Below are 16,617 nucleotides of genomic sequence, written 5' to 3' on the forward strand. Positions count from 1 at the left end.
GCTCTCAGGTTCACGTAGGTATGCCCCTTGCCACTGCCGCCTCAGGTCGGTCCCCCACTGCTGGGGACTCGAACCCGGGCCTCCGGCGTCACTCAACAGGGACCCAGCCAGTTGAGCTAAAGGGAAAAATCCCCTCAGCCCAGTGGCTAAGGTCCCGGCTATTCATAGGGAAGGGCGGTGACGTCACCGCACCTGTAAACCGGCTCGAACAACCTGCAATGTCGGCCGTATGCGTTACAATATGAAAGCAGGAACATAGTTTTACTCTGGTCAACTCGTATTTCAGACTTATTTTCAGTGCTGTACACATAACATCTCACTCTAATCTCAGAAATACGTGAGAACAAGCAAATGATTGTGTGTCCAAAGGACTCAAAGAATTCTTTCTTCCCATCAGCAATGTTAGCTATTTAACCAAAGAATTCCGAAGAATTTAGGTTAATAATACATTTTAACACAAACTGTTCAAGGCTTTTTTCCTAAATGAATTTTAAGTGCACTTATTTGTCAAATAATTACATGATATTAAAGTTTATTTGAATATTTTCAATACAAAACGTTTACAGTAATTAAAGTTAATTTACTTTGTTTTTCTTTCACTTGCCCTCTAGCTCAGCACCCAGACAAGTACACAAAGAATGAGAGGCATTAAAAAAACAACAATGCTATCGAATCCGATAATATTTTTTTTTTTTGCGTGACCATGCATCCCAGTATTTATTCCTTTTACAAAATTGGCCTGTTAATAGTGGCAGTATGGTCACGGATGGAATTTCATAATTATATTATTATAATATTCACCTACATTTGTAATTAGTTTGGCAGATTTATCACTCTTTCTATATCATTACCTAGTTAGAGGCATTGGTTGATTTTAGAGAATATATATGTGATATAAAGCTATTTGAAATCACTTATTTTCAGCCCCAAAATAAACTTTTGTACAGTAGGTTTACAAAATGGAGTCCTAAATTTAGACAACCATCAGCCAAATAGTACAGTCACTGCCCCGCTTAATTTCACTCGTGTGTCCTGGGAGTAAAGAGATAGCTCATAAACTCGAAAGCTACTTCCTTTCCCCTCACCGCTCCCCTAATTCTCCTGGCTTTAGCTACAGTTACTGTGCCTTTCAGCGGTGTTTCACTCTCCCTTCCTGATGTCTATCAGCGGCCTTCAGCCAACCGCAGTTTCCCTTACTTTTTCGCCATCCCCCTTTTTTGTCCAACCGGCCTCCTTGTAATTACTGGGTGAAGGTGGCGGTAATGTTGTGGAGTTTGTGCCTCCTGTGTTTGTCTATTTCAGGAAGGAAAGCGGAAACCCAGGCCGAACGCAAGCCGAACTAAGAAAGGGAGGAAAAATTAACCCGCGGGAGTCTGGGGTCCCGAAACGTACCTGTAAACGAGGAATTATCCCTGTATGAAAGGGGGCACTGCTCTTGAAACATGGTGGTTCTTAAAATCCGGGACCAGGTATGTGTTACACTGTTATTCTTTCTCTTTTGTGTTTAGACTTCAGTGAGACTGGGGTACAACAGGGAGCTCGATGACGAAGTCGTAAGGATATCCCTGTTGCAAGTGATCATCGTTATTTTTAAACTCGATGCGCACTCGATCACCTGTTTTATTTATTTATAGTCACCATGAAGTGAGATGGAGAGTTTGAGAGGCTGGTGCTCCTCTTGGGCCTTGTGCGCTGCGTGTTGTCATCTAGTATTGGCCACCCCGCGCCCAGATATGAAGGGAAAACACTGAATGATGCAAAACGACCGATCCGTGTTCGAGAGTTTTTGCGTTAGAAAGTGGACACGGTGTTCTTGTTTAGTCACATTAAACACATTTTGATTAATCTGATCAAACTGTGGACGCAGCTGATAGATGGGAATAAGCGTCAGATAACGGCGATTGAACAACTGTTTTCGGTTAATAATAATATCCACTGCGAAGGAAAAAAGGTTTGCCTGTTCTTTCACATGGCGGTTGTTTCTAGAACATTATGGATTCTAAAGTTTTTAGCATTTAATGTGCGCTTTATAGGCTGGGAAATGAGGTTCGATACCAGCACTTGCAGAGTTCCACTTCTGTCCATGTAGTTCTTCACAAGGAAAAACATAAAATTAATATAACAAGTTCACGGCTTTGACGTCTTCACTTATTTCTAGGATTTTTGCTAAAGCCCCTGGTGTTCTTCATGGCGAACTGTCATGAAGTATAAGGTTATGTGCTTTTTTCTTTGTCAACGTGGTTGGCATGAGATTCTGTTGAGACGTCAGTGAGCGGTTGTGCTGGAATTCGAGCGTCGGTTTTGACAAAGCAAGAACAAATAATGGGTTGCTTTTGTTTCTAAATACACCTGTGCAAGCAGTAACCCACATTTGTTGTTCAACAGATCTGAAGTCTTTCATGACACAATTCCGTGGTTCAGACGACCTATGTCAGCGTTTTTACGGTTCCTGTAAAGTGCTCCTTATGAGTTTTTGAGTGCCATTTCTTAAATGACGCAAAAAAACAAAACAAGAAAAGGACTCATAAGTGCACTAACTGTGCGTGTTACTGATTAGCAGTTGGCATCATAGAGAACTTGACGATGGACAACAAAAGAAAGCTTTTGAACAGACGAGACCCGTAGGCTGGTTAAAGGCAGAACTGCAGGATATCGTGTTCTGTGTACGGCTAATCCAGAGCCATTGTTCCAGGGATTGGACAGTGTTCAAAACGTAGTTACTGCACGCATGTGGAGCAGCAGAAAGGGTTATGATTTAGACCAGTGCTATATGTACTGCATCATAATTAGCCAAAGACGTTTACTGCAACTACATTTAATTGTCCTTTTCCACTATTAGAATCCATATGCTTTGCGGAAACGATTCATTACAAAAGCGAACAGTACCGTACTAGTATTTCTGTAGCTAGATTTGTTTCTCTGAACCTTCCATTTGATTTGATGTTAAAGTTTTACTTTTGAGGAACAGTTGCCTCCTAAATAAGAGGTTTGTGTAGTTATCTTTGAAACAGTGTATTTTGAAGTAACAGACATCATTAAAATTATTAATAGAAAGGCCTAATATGACTTTCTTAATGGATCAGTAAGTAAAACTGATAATAAAGCAAACTAACCATTTATTTCTTTTCATAACCCCATTTTACACAAATTTACAGTTTTCTTTTTGAGGAAATTTGACATTTTTAATAAGAACACGCTTGGTATAAATATATTATATATAATATAAAAAAGTCCTCTGTAACACAAATATGTTAAAATACTTTTACTGCTAAAATCCATAGAGACCCCCCAAACACTACAAATCAAAACGAACTGAGAGGTTTGACCTTCCCTTTCACAGCACCTGTAAGTCAGTGATGCTGACAGAATTTCAAAATGGGGAATAATTTACTTGAATACAGCTTTTCAATCCAAATGATTTCAGGGCTCTTTACATATATGAGGGGACCCATTTAAATCCAGAACAGATGTGCAACACCCATGTGGCTGACAAACCAGAAATTACTTCACTAGGTAGATCAAGGATCAAGTAATCATTAGCTGAGTTTGACATTTAATCTGAAAATTATTTCCTCCATCTGTCTGTTTTTCTCACTGTCTTTTCTTTCTTCTGCTCTTTCTGGTAATTTCAGGTATATTTATAGTTGGCCTTGTAATTTCACATAGTTTACACCTGGTTTTCACATCAATTTAAAAGCAAATTCTCTCACCTGGTTATGGTTTGCTGAATCTGAACATTATTTTGTGCTGAAAGACTTGCATTGCTACTACTCTCTTATAGGACAGACTTTATGATTCTGTTATTGACCTAACAGGTTGCATGGGCAATCTCCTGTGTACCTTCAAGAGTTGCTATTTCCACATGTCCACTGGTTTTAAGGACTTCACATTGTACATTGTGGGACCGAGCTTTTTAAGCAGTAGTCTCCTGTCTTTGGAATACTCTTCAACACCATATTAAAAATGCAGCCTCTGTTGACATTTTTAAATCTTACTTTAAAGTGTACTAATAACCTGTTTCTTTAATTTCACATTCATATGCTTTCATTGTATTTTTTTGTTTGCTGCACTTTTATGTCTAATTTATGTTAAGTTCCTTGAGAATGTTCTGGTTTGAAAAGTGCTGTATAAGAATAAAATTGATTGATTGATTGAACTCTATCCCAGAGGTTGGCCCTAGCCCAGCGCTAATGCTAACTGTGTGGTTATCGTCTGCCAAAGTGGTTTGCAGTTATATTGGGGCTATGCAAACTTTGCTAAATAGGGCCCACAGTGTTAATATCTTTAGATTTAATTAGCAGTCAGATCTAATAAAATTTGAATTGAAAGACTATGGAAACAATCACACAAACGCTGTTTTAAATACTCTGAAAAACTGATGTTAATAAGTCCAGTCAAGACTAATTATTTTTTAAAATGGCAGACATCTGTCCCAGAACACCTGCTTTGAAATCTTAATTTCTGGTTACATACAATAGGTAGTAAACCTGTGGTGTTCTTTATGTAAACTTTTGCATTTTGTAATTATTGCAGTACTTCAGATATGTCTTCAGGCCTGTGAATGCTGTAGTTCATTGTGAGGGTATGTTACAAAGGATTGGACCACTATTATACATAGAATTGTATTATGGAGGCACCTTGATCACAGTAATTCTTGGTGCTAATACCATTGACATGGCATTGATAAAACCTTTTGAGATACTACGTCATTAAACGTGAAGTATAAGGACTGCAGACATAAGGCTTCCTAATAACTACCCTTGTTTGGGCATTTTTTTTCCTAACCTGGTAAAGAAGAATACTTGGCTCATTGAGGTCAACAGGGATATATTAGAAGACACTTGGAAAAAGACTTGGTAGCAAGAAAGTTATTTCACATAGGATGTTGCTGTGCTGTGTGAAACGTGCAGCGTTGAAGAACCAATTATTCCAAACAGCATAAGTAAGAATCAAGTTTAATCACTTTCTGTTTTTGGCTTTAAATAGCTCAGTTAATTTAAGTATGGATTTTTTGTTTCATCTGATAATTGAAAATTGTCAATTCCTTTTCTTTTGTCAATTTCTTCATTACCGTCATTGCATTTTTCAGGTTCAGGGATATTTTTCTTAAGAACTCGCCTATTGCTGAAGTAGATGGACTTTTACAGTGAATGCTCCATTAACTAACTAGATTTTGAAGCTTTTGTGTTGAACTAATGATAACCGATTCCGAATTAAAATCAACCTGTTTTCTATTCGTATTCGTCCGCCTATAACGAATGCGAGATTTGCAACGCAACCACTCAAATAGTATAACGTCACCGAATCATGCAGTAACGCTGTGCAACAGGCTGGGAAAACTCAATCTGATAGAGAATACATGTGGATTGATTTAGGCTAATTCTGCTTGGGGGGGGTAGCTTGCCAATAAATGCGTGTGGGGAAATTCCTGCATTTTAAATGCTGGATTTGCGGGAATAACTAAAATTGTGCGGCGTACCCGCAGGTGCGAATAGAGGGTGCCGAATAGAGACCCTTAAAATGGCAGTTTGGTGTATAATTTTGTACAGTAATTATCTGAAGATGATCTGTAGGGAGTTACATCAGCATGCGTAGTCTGCAAAGGAACAGGTAAAGGTTAATTCCATGCTGAATGGTAAAGAAAATAAACACAATGTTTCGGCAATTGAGACTTCTTCAGGTGTGTGAGTTGGAGGAAAAATAGCAAATAAGTAAGGCATAGGAAAACAAATAGTACCTAAGAGGTGGTGGGAAACTGGGGAAATGGGCCTAAACCAGGTGTGAATGGATACCCAAACTCAGAGAGAACAAGAGGAAAGGTGTGGATAGCCAAAATCTGCAAATGAATAGAGAGGATTTAGAAGCAGATGAGTCTGTTGTTGAGAAAAGGGGAAAAGTGATATCCAAGTTTTAGGATAATTTTGGTTTGAGTGTCTTTCTGTAATAGGAGTTCTGAAAACCTTGTGTGAGGGCACTGATGGAGAGATCTGAAAGATTGTCACAGAGGTGAAATGTTTAACTAATGTGAAATGTTGAATTAGGAATCGGTTTGGAGAGATCTTTGTTCCTTACAACTCTGACAATGTTTCCTGATACAGTCTGCCAGTCTTCTTCTTGTCTCACCAATGTGAATGGCTTGTTATTTTATGCATGAGATGTAGTAAATGAGGTTTCTGGAAATACATTTATTTCTTCTGGACTATACTGAATTGTCCAGAGGAGCCTTGAATGTGTACTGTGTTTTATCTACATATTGTAGGTGATGCAGATTCTGTTGACGGGGAAAGTGCCTGGTGTTGTGGATGGTTCCTTTGGGCTGTTAAGGAAGCTGTGAACAAGAAGGTTGAGCAGATTAAGTGGTCGGTGATATGAGGTGATGGGGTAGTCAGGAAATGGGGTTCCAGTGGAAGGGTTTTGTAAGAGTTGATGTTCTGATGGCTATTTTTTGATTGGGTGAGTGCCCTGTCTATAACATGTTGGGTATTCTCTATCAATGAAAAAAGAGTGCATTTTGAGGGCTTCTTTATGGAAGTTCATGTTGTCACTGCATAGTCATCAGAGTTTGAGGGACTGTTAAAAAGGGAGAGAGGTTTTAGTATGTGTGGGGTGGAAGGAGCTGTATGGAAGACAGCGGTGTGAGTCATTGGGTTTGTAATAGAAGTTTAGAGTCGTGAATGGTTAATGGAGAGGTTTATGTCCAGAAACAGATGAGTGGTGGAAGATATGTTAAATGTAAACTTAAGGAATGGTGAAAGTTGGTGAAGTGATGCAAGAAATGGTCTAGTTGGTCATTAGAACTTGCGGTAGCATCAATGCAGTCATCAATGTATCTCTTATTTGGTATGTTTATAAATCTGATCTGGTCTTAATAAGGGAAAAATAGAAAAAAAATAAAACTTTCCTTGCTTTGTCAATTATATGTGATTAAACTCCACATTGTCTCCACATACAGTATGTGGCGTGTATATTGGCTTGGTTTTTTGTTCTGTTGTTTAGAATACAGTATGGTCTTGACATTTACAAAGGTTTGGTGCAGAGAACAATTTGCCAATTTCCAAATGCTGTTGCATGGTGTACTGCAGTATATAGTGTGTACTATAAGGTTAAAAAAAAGTCAACATAAGTAACCCCCATTATGTGGTAATAAAAGTAGTAATGCAAGTTAATTAAAATAACACAGATCAACTTAAACATCACAAACTTTTAGTACATGAAAGTACATGAAACATTAAACCCTCCTCAGCATACAGTGGATTGCTTGTACTTTCACTTTCTGCCTTGCTGATTAGCACTGTATTAAAAAGAGCAATATACCTATCGGTGAACTTGTGAAGTAATTTCAAGCCTCTCAGTCCCCATGCTAGCGACACACAACTGAGAGACCTCCATCCCTTTTCTTACTGCTTAATGCCATTCAGGGTCGCATGGGAGCCAGTCTATCACAACAACCAGTGGCAGGATGCACTCTGGATGGGACACCAGTCCATCACAGGGCACACACTCACACCAGGGCCAATTCTCTCAGCAGTCAATTAACTTACCAGTATGTCTTTGGGCTGTGGGAGGATACCTACGCGTAGATGGGAAGAACATACATATTCAACACAGATGGCACTTCAGGTTTGGAAATGAACCTGAGCCCCAGTGCTTTTTTGAAATGTGAAAGTTGCACTTACCAACCTTCAGCTCCATTTCATCCTGCTCTGTTTTTCTTCCTTCCAGGTCTTGACCCTGTCACCCAGACCAAATTCACAGATCTTGAGACCCTACTGTATATCTATTTTACCAAGTGTAATTTATTACCGCATTACTTATTAGGTTCTGTTAACACTCATGCTCACAAAACTACAAGTTTGACAACTGCTGCTATTTCTTTATAAATCAGGTCTTCCCACTGGAGTCCTCATGACTTCAGTGTCTGCTGTTTTTGTTACAGTTGAGCTGTTAATTGTGTAACCTAATTGAGCTCCACGTTTTATTTAACAACTGCATCCTTTAACGTCAGGAAAGAAAAACGAAGGTAAGGTAAGAATCAGATTTTGTTCAATTAAGTCTTGAATTAAGCAATTAGAAATCCATTTATGTAAAACATCAGCAGACACTGGGGTCATTCAGATTTAAATTAAAGACTTCAAGCATTTCTTTGAGTAATTTAAAAACCTATTTTCCAGTTCACATAAAGTTTACTTAATTTTCACAAACATACAAATTTAAATAAGCTCTAAAATAATTTAAAATTTCCAACTGTGACTGTGCTACTTTGCATTTATCAAGTCTGACTTGCAGGTATCTGGTTTTTGGACCTTTGGACTCAATAAAGTATTTTATGTTTTGGTTCTTATTATGTTTAAGTAGCGTGCTTACAAAAGCAAAGTGTCCTGAAGAAAGCAGCTACAAACATAACAATTTCACAGACTCAAAATGGATAGATCAAAGCTTCTTCTATCAGTGGCACTAAACAAAATACTCAACTAGTGTAGCAATTCAAAATCTAAAGGCCAAAAAAGGACACGATTGCATGGATTTAATTCACCATACTTAAGAGTCCTTGCAATTCCTATAAGGTTGACTAGTTTGTAAGGTCAAGTTCAGTATGACTTCAGTGTTCAAGGTTTCCAGCTCTGTATTTCCTTCATTGTTGTCGGGCCCAAGTCTCGGCATGCTTATCAATACATCTGGTTACCTCAGTTGGTTAGAACATAGTCCTGACAATGTAAAGTCGTGGGTTAGACTCCTGTACAGGTCAGCAATTCCACATTTTGCAGGCAACAGTGTGCAGTAGTGGTTAGTGGTCTGGACCTGGAAACTGGTAACTGAAGGTTGCATGCTCAAATTCTGGATTTTGCAGTAATATTGTGCTATTGAGCAAGACCTTTCATATAAATGTAGTTTGTAAAACCCCTTACTACACTAAATCATCTGCAGAACAGTGTGGAATACCACAGTATGTGATTGGCTGGCAAAAATGACCGACAGGCGGCGCTCGTGGTGCATTGGTCGTTAGTGAAACGATTGCTTCATTTAATCTCTTTACTGTGCATGTTTAAATCTGCTTAATATTGGATATTTATACGGAATTTTACAGCTAAATGGAAATTTTGTAGTGGTAGTTTAAATAAAAAATACACAACAGTATTCCACTTTCTTCATAAACATTTTAAGCATCAAAGTCTTTCATTTGGTTACTTACTATGGTTATTTTGGAAAGATTTTTACTTTCTCCTTCTGACTGTATTAAGTTTATATACTTTATAAACAGATATAATGTTTTAACCTTTTCTATGAATACTTGTGCTAGTTATCATGGTAAAAAAAAGAATTATTTTTAGAATTTGATTAATAGAGAATATAATATGGAATCGCATATAAAGAAATTAATTATATTTAAGGATTTATTCATTTTCATATAACTCAAAGTACTACCGTAGTCCACTTTTTTGTAAACATCTACATTAATTTGACTCATTCACTCAGTTCACATTTTGCCTGCCCTTTTCAGCTATAGCTTAAATAGTCAAGTGGCGCGTTGGTGTAATGGCTTTGGCGTGTGACTTACATGCGGGAGATCGGGGGTTCGAACCCAGATCCTGGCATGAGTTTTCCTTTAACAAAAAAATATTTCTTTGAAAAACTAAAATAGTGAATATGGACACTATATTGAATTTTTTGGTATTTCTAAATATCACAACATGTTCAAAGTTAAGTGATTTATTAATAACTAGTAAATAATAATAATAATAATAATAATGATTATTATCATTAATTAGTTATTAATAAATAATTTATTATTGTTATTATTATTATAAATAATAACTTCTTGCATTTTAAAATTGTATTTTCAGGGTGATTCGTCACTGTTTTCACAGACTTCAGTTTATTAAACATCTATTTTTGAGACAGTGTTCAAGACCTTTAATTTCTGAAACTCCCTCTGTATTTCCTGTTTTCACACAGATAAGAATAAACTACATATGCAAATCTTTTCACAGGCGGAAAGATGTTCTGTGCTCAATAGCTCTTTTACCACAGTACGCATAATGTAACATCTTTAAGCATCAGTCGAAGCATTCTGAAAAATCATAAAAAATGTTTCCAGATAGTTTTGGTGAAACTGTTACCTGTCCTGGATAAAGCGGTTAGAAACTAGATAGGTGGATTTGCACTTGTAAAAAATGTTCCAATTTTAATGTGATATGGAAGATATTAATAATAATTTACCTTGGACGGCCTGTAAGCTGAAGATTTATAGAGGAGACACATTGAGTCTTTTCTTTTCAGCGTGGAATTAACTTTTACCTACTACGGTATATTCCATTGCAGCCTATTTATGTAACACAGCTCCGTACTTCTCACAAAGGCTAGGCTAGATGTTACACCCCGCTGCGTTTATGTAAAATAGACAGTTCTGCTGGGGGATGGGAACTAATTTTCAGTAGCATATTCTGTTGTCATTGTTGCTCTTTAACATAAGACAACCAGCAATCCAATGTCCTGTTTTTTCTTAAGACTCGTTTTTTACTACTGTAGTTTTAAAACTTGAACAAAGACCTGCCACATGCATTTAGTGCGATGTTGTATAGTTTTAAAGCCACTACAGTATAGTGTGGGAAATACATTTATGTGTCTAGCATCAAAGTTTAACTTGTTCAGAGCGTCCTACGTTACAAGCTCTGAGCGTATCATTTTCTATTGCAACAGTATCGACAGCAATGTAGTTAAAAGGAACATGTCAACAGAACAATGTTTTCAGTAATTTTATTAACAGGCTGTTTCGTGTTCTTTCTAAGATTGTTGAGTGCAGTGGGGGACATTCGGGAATGTGATTTCGCGAAAGCTTTTGTTCTGTTGTTCTTAATTAAATGGATAAAAGCATTTAATTAAACACACGTTTGCGATTTTAATCAAAAATGGATAAAAATAGTATGAAAATGACTCTCCATTATAAACATAAATATAAAGCTCCAAAATAAACACACTGTAATAAATAGTGTTCTGCATTGATCTTTTATCACTTTATTTAAGTGATAGACAAAAAGCAGGGTAATGACTTTCTCTGCAAGCTAGTCAAAGAAGTAGCCGATTGGCACCCAGCAGCAACAATTATTAATACAGTGTGTATTCTCCTGTCATGATACAAAATAGAACACTGTAGAGTATATAATGTGGTTATGTATCGGGATCATTTGCAAATGTTGCGATAATTGTACAGTATATGCTTTGCGAATTAGTTTTCGAGCAGGTAATTGCTCACTTCTGCTGGCGTAGAGTGTTTTGGAATCTACATGCTCTCCCCGCATAGTTATCGACAATGAAAATGTCTCTGGAATAGTCTCCCGCTCCCAGACAGACAAAAGGGTGTGATCTGTGTTTCACAAACTCTGCTTAACAGAGTAAGTAAGGTGTAAAGTGACCTTCTGTTCAATTAAATAAAGCTACAGTACAGATTTTAAATTCTTCAAGCAATCATTTGCTGTTTGTCAAAATCAGCTGCTTTGTAAGCTGCACACAACCTCTTAAAATAATTCAAAAAGGTACCTTTTGTCTCTCGTGTAAACTCAACAAAAGTTTATTTTTTAGAATTCTGAAATCTGAACAATATGCCTCATTCATATTAGCCTCCCCCCAGCCCCCTGCGAAGTCTCGCCTCCCGCTGTTCCACACACGCAAATCAAATCTACAAATATAGAGTGCCTTGCAATAGTATTCTTGCTTTGTGCTCGGTTTTGCTGTTTTCTAAATAGTCTTTCAGTGGAAGGCGTAATATTCCTAATGGATGATTCAGCTGGAGTTTTCACCCAGTTTATTCTCTCTGCTTTAATCCTCGCCATTGCTGATGTGTGTTTCGCTTCATGGATTTCCTTCTTTGAATTAAACTGCCGTTTTCACCCAAAACGAACAAGAAAAAGAGCATTTTCAGAGAGCAGTTACTTTGTGTTTATATCTAAAAAGCGATTAGATTTATGAACTAATTTCTTATTTGTGTTAAACAGTGAAATTTCAGCTGCAAAAAGATCGCACCAGAGACTAGAGCACTAGTTCTCATTGTCATGTGAATTAAGCAATGTCAAGTGCAATACTTCTGTGATCAGTAATAACAGCTTAAAAATTAAATCAAAATGTATTCATCAAATGCACAACAATACAGCGTGCAGCAGTAATTGCTGACAATGAAATTGGCGGGGGGGGATCACTAAATGAAAAGTTACATAATAAGTTACATAACAATAGTACAATAAAAATAGAATTAAATTAACTCAATATGAATAGAACTGCTGTATGGTGTCCAGGGTGTACAGGACGTCCAATACATTATGTCCAAGTAGTGTAGTATGCCAAATACAATGAAAACTTTATTCCCAAGTAACCTGACCATTTAATAGAGCACTGTAAAAATGCTGGGAACTTCATAATGAAAGGGCTCTGTAGGACAAGAAACAAAAGAGAAAATTAAACTTTTTTAAGGCTGAAACTAAAATTCAATTAAAAAAAGGTAAGGCAAATGAAAAATTGGAACATTAAAGTGTTAGAAATGTAAATAAATGTGAAAAAAAATGCATGAGCAAAACGTTTTAGAATTGGATCAGGTGTCACCTTGAAATAACCAAACAGAAAAAAGCCATGACCAGAGTGCAGAAGGGATGCAGGAACACTTGCAAAAGCTTAGATGTACAAAAGAACATGTGAACCTGAAGCAGATTTGGCAGAGAGTTAGGGGCTTGAATAATCAAGTGCATTTACGGAAGGGAGATTATGAAGGTTTGATAGGATAGAGAGTCAGAAAATTAGCACACATGAAAAACAGCAGTTTAGTAAGAGAGCCCTTATATAAAGTAATAGCAAACATGGTTTCATGGAAGGCTTCTCAAACAGCTGGGCATTCAGGTAGATTGCTAGGGGAAAGCATTTGTAAATACATTTTGTTAAAGCAAGTCACTTTTTGAAACACATTTTTCCAAGAAAGTAATTTATCCTTTGTCACAAATTGAACTACTAAATAAAGATCTATAGAAATCTAAAGATTTTTTTTATTCAATCCTGGTAGCAGTTTGAACTAAAGACTCAGCAGCTGTTAGGTTGAGCACAGTGTATATTTTGTCACAGAGTTGGTGCAAGATGTTAACAGTGAAAACAGGTAATTATAAATTTCCCAATTCAAGAAGGAGATTTTCAGAATAACTATAAATCAAGCAGGATAGGGATAGGGAAACCACAGAAAATGGGTAGTTAGATTGATCATATCCAGAGAAGTGAAAAAGCTAACTCCTTCAACCAGCACTATAAAAGAATTTATCCTCAATGAGATCCTGCCATCTCATAGTGAGTTTCTATCTGTGTATACAGAAGTTACACAGTGCCTTTAGTTCCATCCATTTTCTAAACTCTTATCCTTTACAGAGTAGCTGAAGTCTATCCCAGCAAGAAACGGATGCAAGGCAAAATACACCCTGGACATAGTGTCAGTCCATCACAGGGCAGACAAACGGACACAAACCCACACTTAAACCAGGTTCAGTATTCCCATAAGCCAATTAACCTACCAGTATGTTTTGGACTGCAGGAGGAAATTAGATTACCTGGAGAAAACCCACATGAACTCGGAGAGAACATGCAGATTCCACACATACAATACCTCAGGAATTGAACCTAGGGCCTCAGCACGGCAAGATAGCAAAACTAATCACTGCGCCACAATTAAAAATGGATGGATATCTTAGTCATCTTTCTAGTTTAAAGATAAAGTGCAACAATTTATTAATGTTTTAATATTATTGATTACTAATAATTTATGTTCACACCTGACTTTCTTATTTAGGTGTATTTAAAATGTTGAACTAAGATGTGCCATAACATTCAGAAATACAATCGAGAATAGTTTTGTGGCATTTGTATAGATGGCACTTTGCTAAAATGTATTAAAAAAAAATAAAAACGATTGCAATCTAATGTTTCCATGTGTGATGCCATTAGGAAGTACAATAAGCTCCTGCTTTGTTTAATGATGGTATGAAAAATAAATCTAAATGGTGAGGAAGCTATGCTGAAAGTTAATTAAAGGACTTTGACAACAAAGATAACGATTTTAAGTTGTTTAATTTTTAAAACTAAGTGATGCAGTCGCAATTGTTGCTATTAGCACTCCGTGCTAAAGAAAGCTCATGTTGTGCTGCTCCTCTTCTGTCTCTTGGTGCCCCCCACCAATTAAACTTTTTTTTTAATTCCAAGTTAAATTGTTGGCTGATTACTGGCTGCTGACATTTGGATTAAGGCAAAATATAGATTTTCTCAATTCGGATGTAAACCTGAAAGAGACATCATGTTCACAATAAGCTGTAATAGTGGACTATTTTTATGCATTCGGCTATATGAAAAACAAACAAAGTAATGCTCTGAATGCGCTTTGAGCCACCTGGGTGCAGCTCGCTATATTACTGTGCTCATTTCCACTACAAGGACAAAATAAGTTTTTTTTACAATAGAAACCAATGTCAAAATGTTTCCAAAACTTGTGATATTTTAGCTGCTTAGTTACATGATTCCATATGAATATAACTATCAAGTTACATTAAATCATTACAACATTTATCTTTTTACATTAACAGCAAGTAGTGTTCTTATTACATATTCTTAGAAAGGATAAAACGTTATTACTTTTTATGAAGTACAGAATATAAGCATGTTAAAACCAAAACTCACTGTAAGTTACCAAGTTAAAGACTTTGATGCATAAAATATTTATGCATAATTAAATTATTTATGATGGTGGAAGGTTATGTACTTTTGTACAACTGAGCAATCTTGCTTTTATGAAATATACCGACTTTGTAATGTTTAACATGCTGTAATACACAGTTCTAAATTATTCAAAGTCTAAACGGTATACAACTTAAATTCTTAATTGGAAAAAGATTTGTCCCTCAGTAGTGACCGAGTTTTGAAACTGGGCATTTTCTGGTGACAACTCAAATCCTGGCAGTTTTACAGGGTACTTCCGGATACTATTATCCTATTTAAAAAACTTGCGGTATGTTGCGCTGTGTTGTGGTACGTCCACCGCGTTTTAACACAGCGTACCTTGGTCATTTTAAATGGCTGGATCTGTAGATGAGTCCATACTTGAGTTTAAGAAACAGCAAGTTGCTACAGGTTGTTGGTGGTCTTTGAAAATATTGATCTTCAGGAAACTGAATGAACTGAAATAGAACATCTATATATCTATACTGTGAGAAAGTAATCCTAATTCCCCTGTTATTGCACATTTTTGACACTGAATGTTTTCAGGTCTTCAACCAAAATCTAATATTAGATAAAGGGAACCTGAGTTTTTTAAACTTATTTCATTAATTTAATGAATACAACTATCCAACACCAACTGTGTGAAAAAGTAATTGCCCTCAATTAAAGGGATAATTAGAGTCAGCTGATTGAACACAGCCAGGCTTGATTACAGCCAGCCCTGCTCAATATAAACCTCACTTACTGTATTTTAACCCTGAACATCAGAGTCAAGTCGCCAGTACAAGGATTCAACAAACACATTATGCCGCGATCAAAGGAAATTCCTGAAGAGATCAGAAAAAACGTTCTTGATGTCTATCACTCTTGAAAATGGCTTGGGGTATAAAGCCATTTCTAAGGCTCAGGGACTCCACCGAACCACAGTGAGAGCTATAATCTCCAAACGGAGAGCACTTGGAACAGTAGTGAATCTTCCCAGGAGTGGCTGGCCAGCCAAAATTTCTCCAAGGGCGCAGCGTAAAATCTTCCAGGAAGCCACAAAGGATCCTAAAAAAACATCCAAAGAACTGCAGTCTTCTCTTGCCTCAGCTAAGGTCAGTGTTCATGACTCCACAATCAGAAAAAGACTGGGCAAAAATGGGCTTCTTGGGAAAGTAGCAAGGGGGAAACCACTGCTAACCAAGAAGTGAGAGAGGTAGTATTATGTTTATAGCTATTCTTTTATTCTCTTGTTGTATCCAGCTAGAAATTCAGAGTCGCATCTTCCCAATTCGCTGAAAAATCTCTGGCTTTTTTAGGCTTGTGAAAAACTTTCCTGATGGAGTACAGTACGTGTGAAGCCGTTTTGTCATGTATTCATTTTTGTAGCAGCAAGTGCACGCCCCTGTTCTGTTGAGGAAATCGTCTTCCTACATGTACTAGATTAAAAACACTGCATTTTTCTATGAACATTGAATAATTAGTGGGACAGTTAATTAAAATATTTGACTAAATTTGCTGGACTCTGTAATGGTTTTGTCCATAAATACATGTAGAATTGGCACTCTAAATTCATAATGCTGTCGTATTCACTTTACTTTCCATTATGTCATGACACTCATTTGTGCTGATTTGCATGTTTATACAAATAGAGCTGTAATTTGTAAATCTGAATCTTTACACCTGCAGAACCATCTGCATCATGTATTGGGTGATTGGGAGCATATTCTTAATTAGCCTGCAGACATAGTTGTTATAAAAAAAGACCATATATGAAAATGCACAATAAATTCTTATTAGTTTTAAAGTCCATGTTTCTGAAAGAATGCAGGAAGTTATATTTTGTATTATACTAGAGAAGTTATCTTTTTCTAAATATCTGTAGATGGTGGGGTGGCACAG

General features: G+C 36.8%; 1 protein-coding gene across 2 annotated transcripts in view; it reads left to right on the top strand.

The window, feature by feature from the left end:
* Positions 1 to 1,069: 1,069 nt before the first annotated feature.
* ankrd28b (ankyrin repeat domain 28b) overlaps positions 1,070 to 16,617 on the top strand; it is a 68,383-nt gene continuing 52,835 nt past the window's right edge. Inside the window, exon 1 of one of the 2 annotated variants that reach the window (XM_088601582.1) lies at positions 1,070 to 1,469. In XM_088601582.1, the coding sequence (XP_088457708.1) occupies positions 1,443 to 1,469 (27 nt within the window). In that variant the 5' untranslated portion in view covers positions 1,070 to 1,442. The remainder of the gene's footprint in view (positions 1,470 to 16,617) is intronic. The other variant, XM_088601581.1, reaches the window with a different exon arrangement.

This window comes from Lepisosteus platostomus, chromosome 12, assembly GCF_059453375.1.
Source record: "Lepisosteus platostomus isolate fLepPlt1 chromosome 12, fLepPlt1.hap1, whole genome shotgun sequence".
Lineage (NCBI taxonomy): Eukaryota > Metazoa > Chordata > Actinopteri > Semionotiformes > Lepisosteidae > Lepisosteus > Lepisosteus platostomus.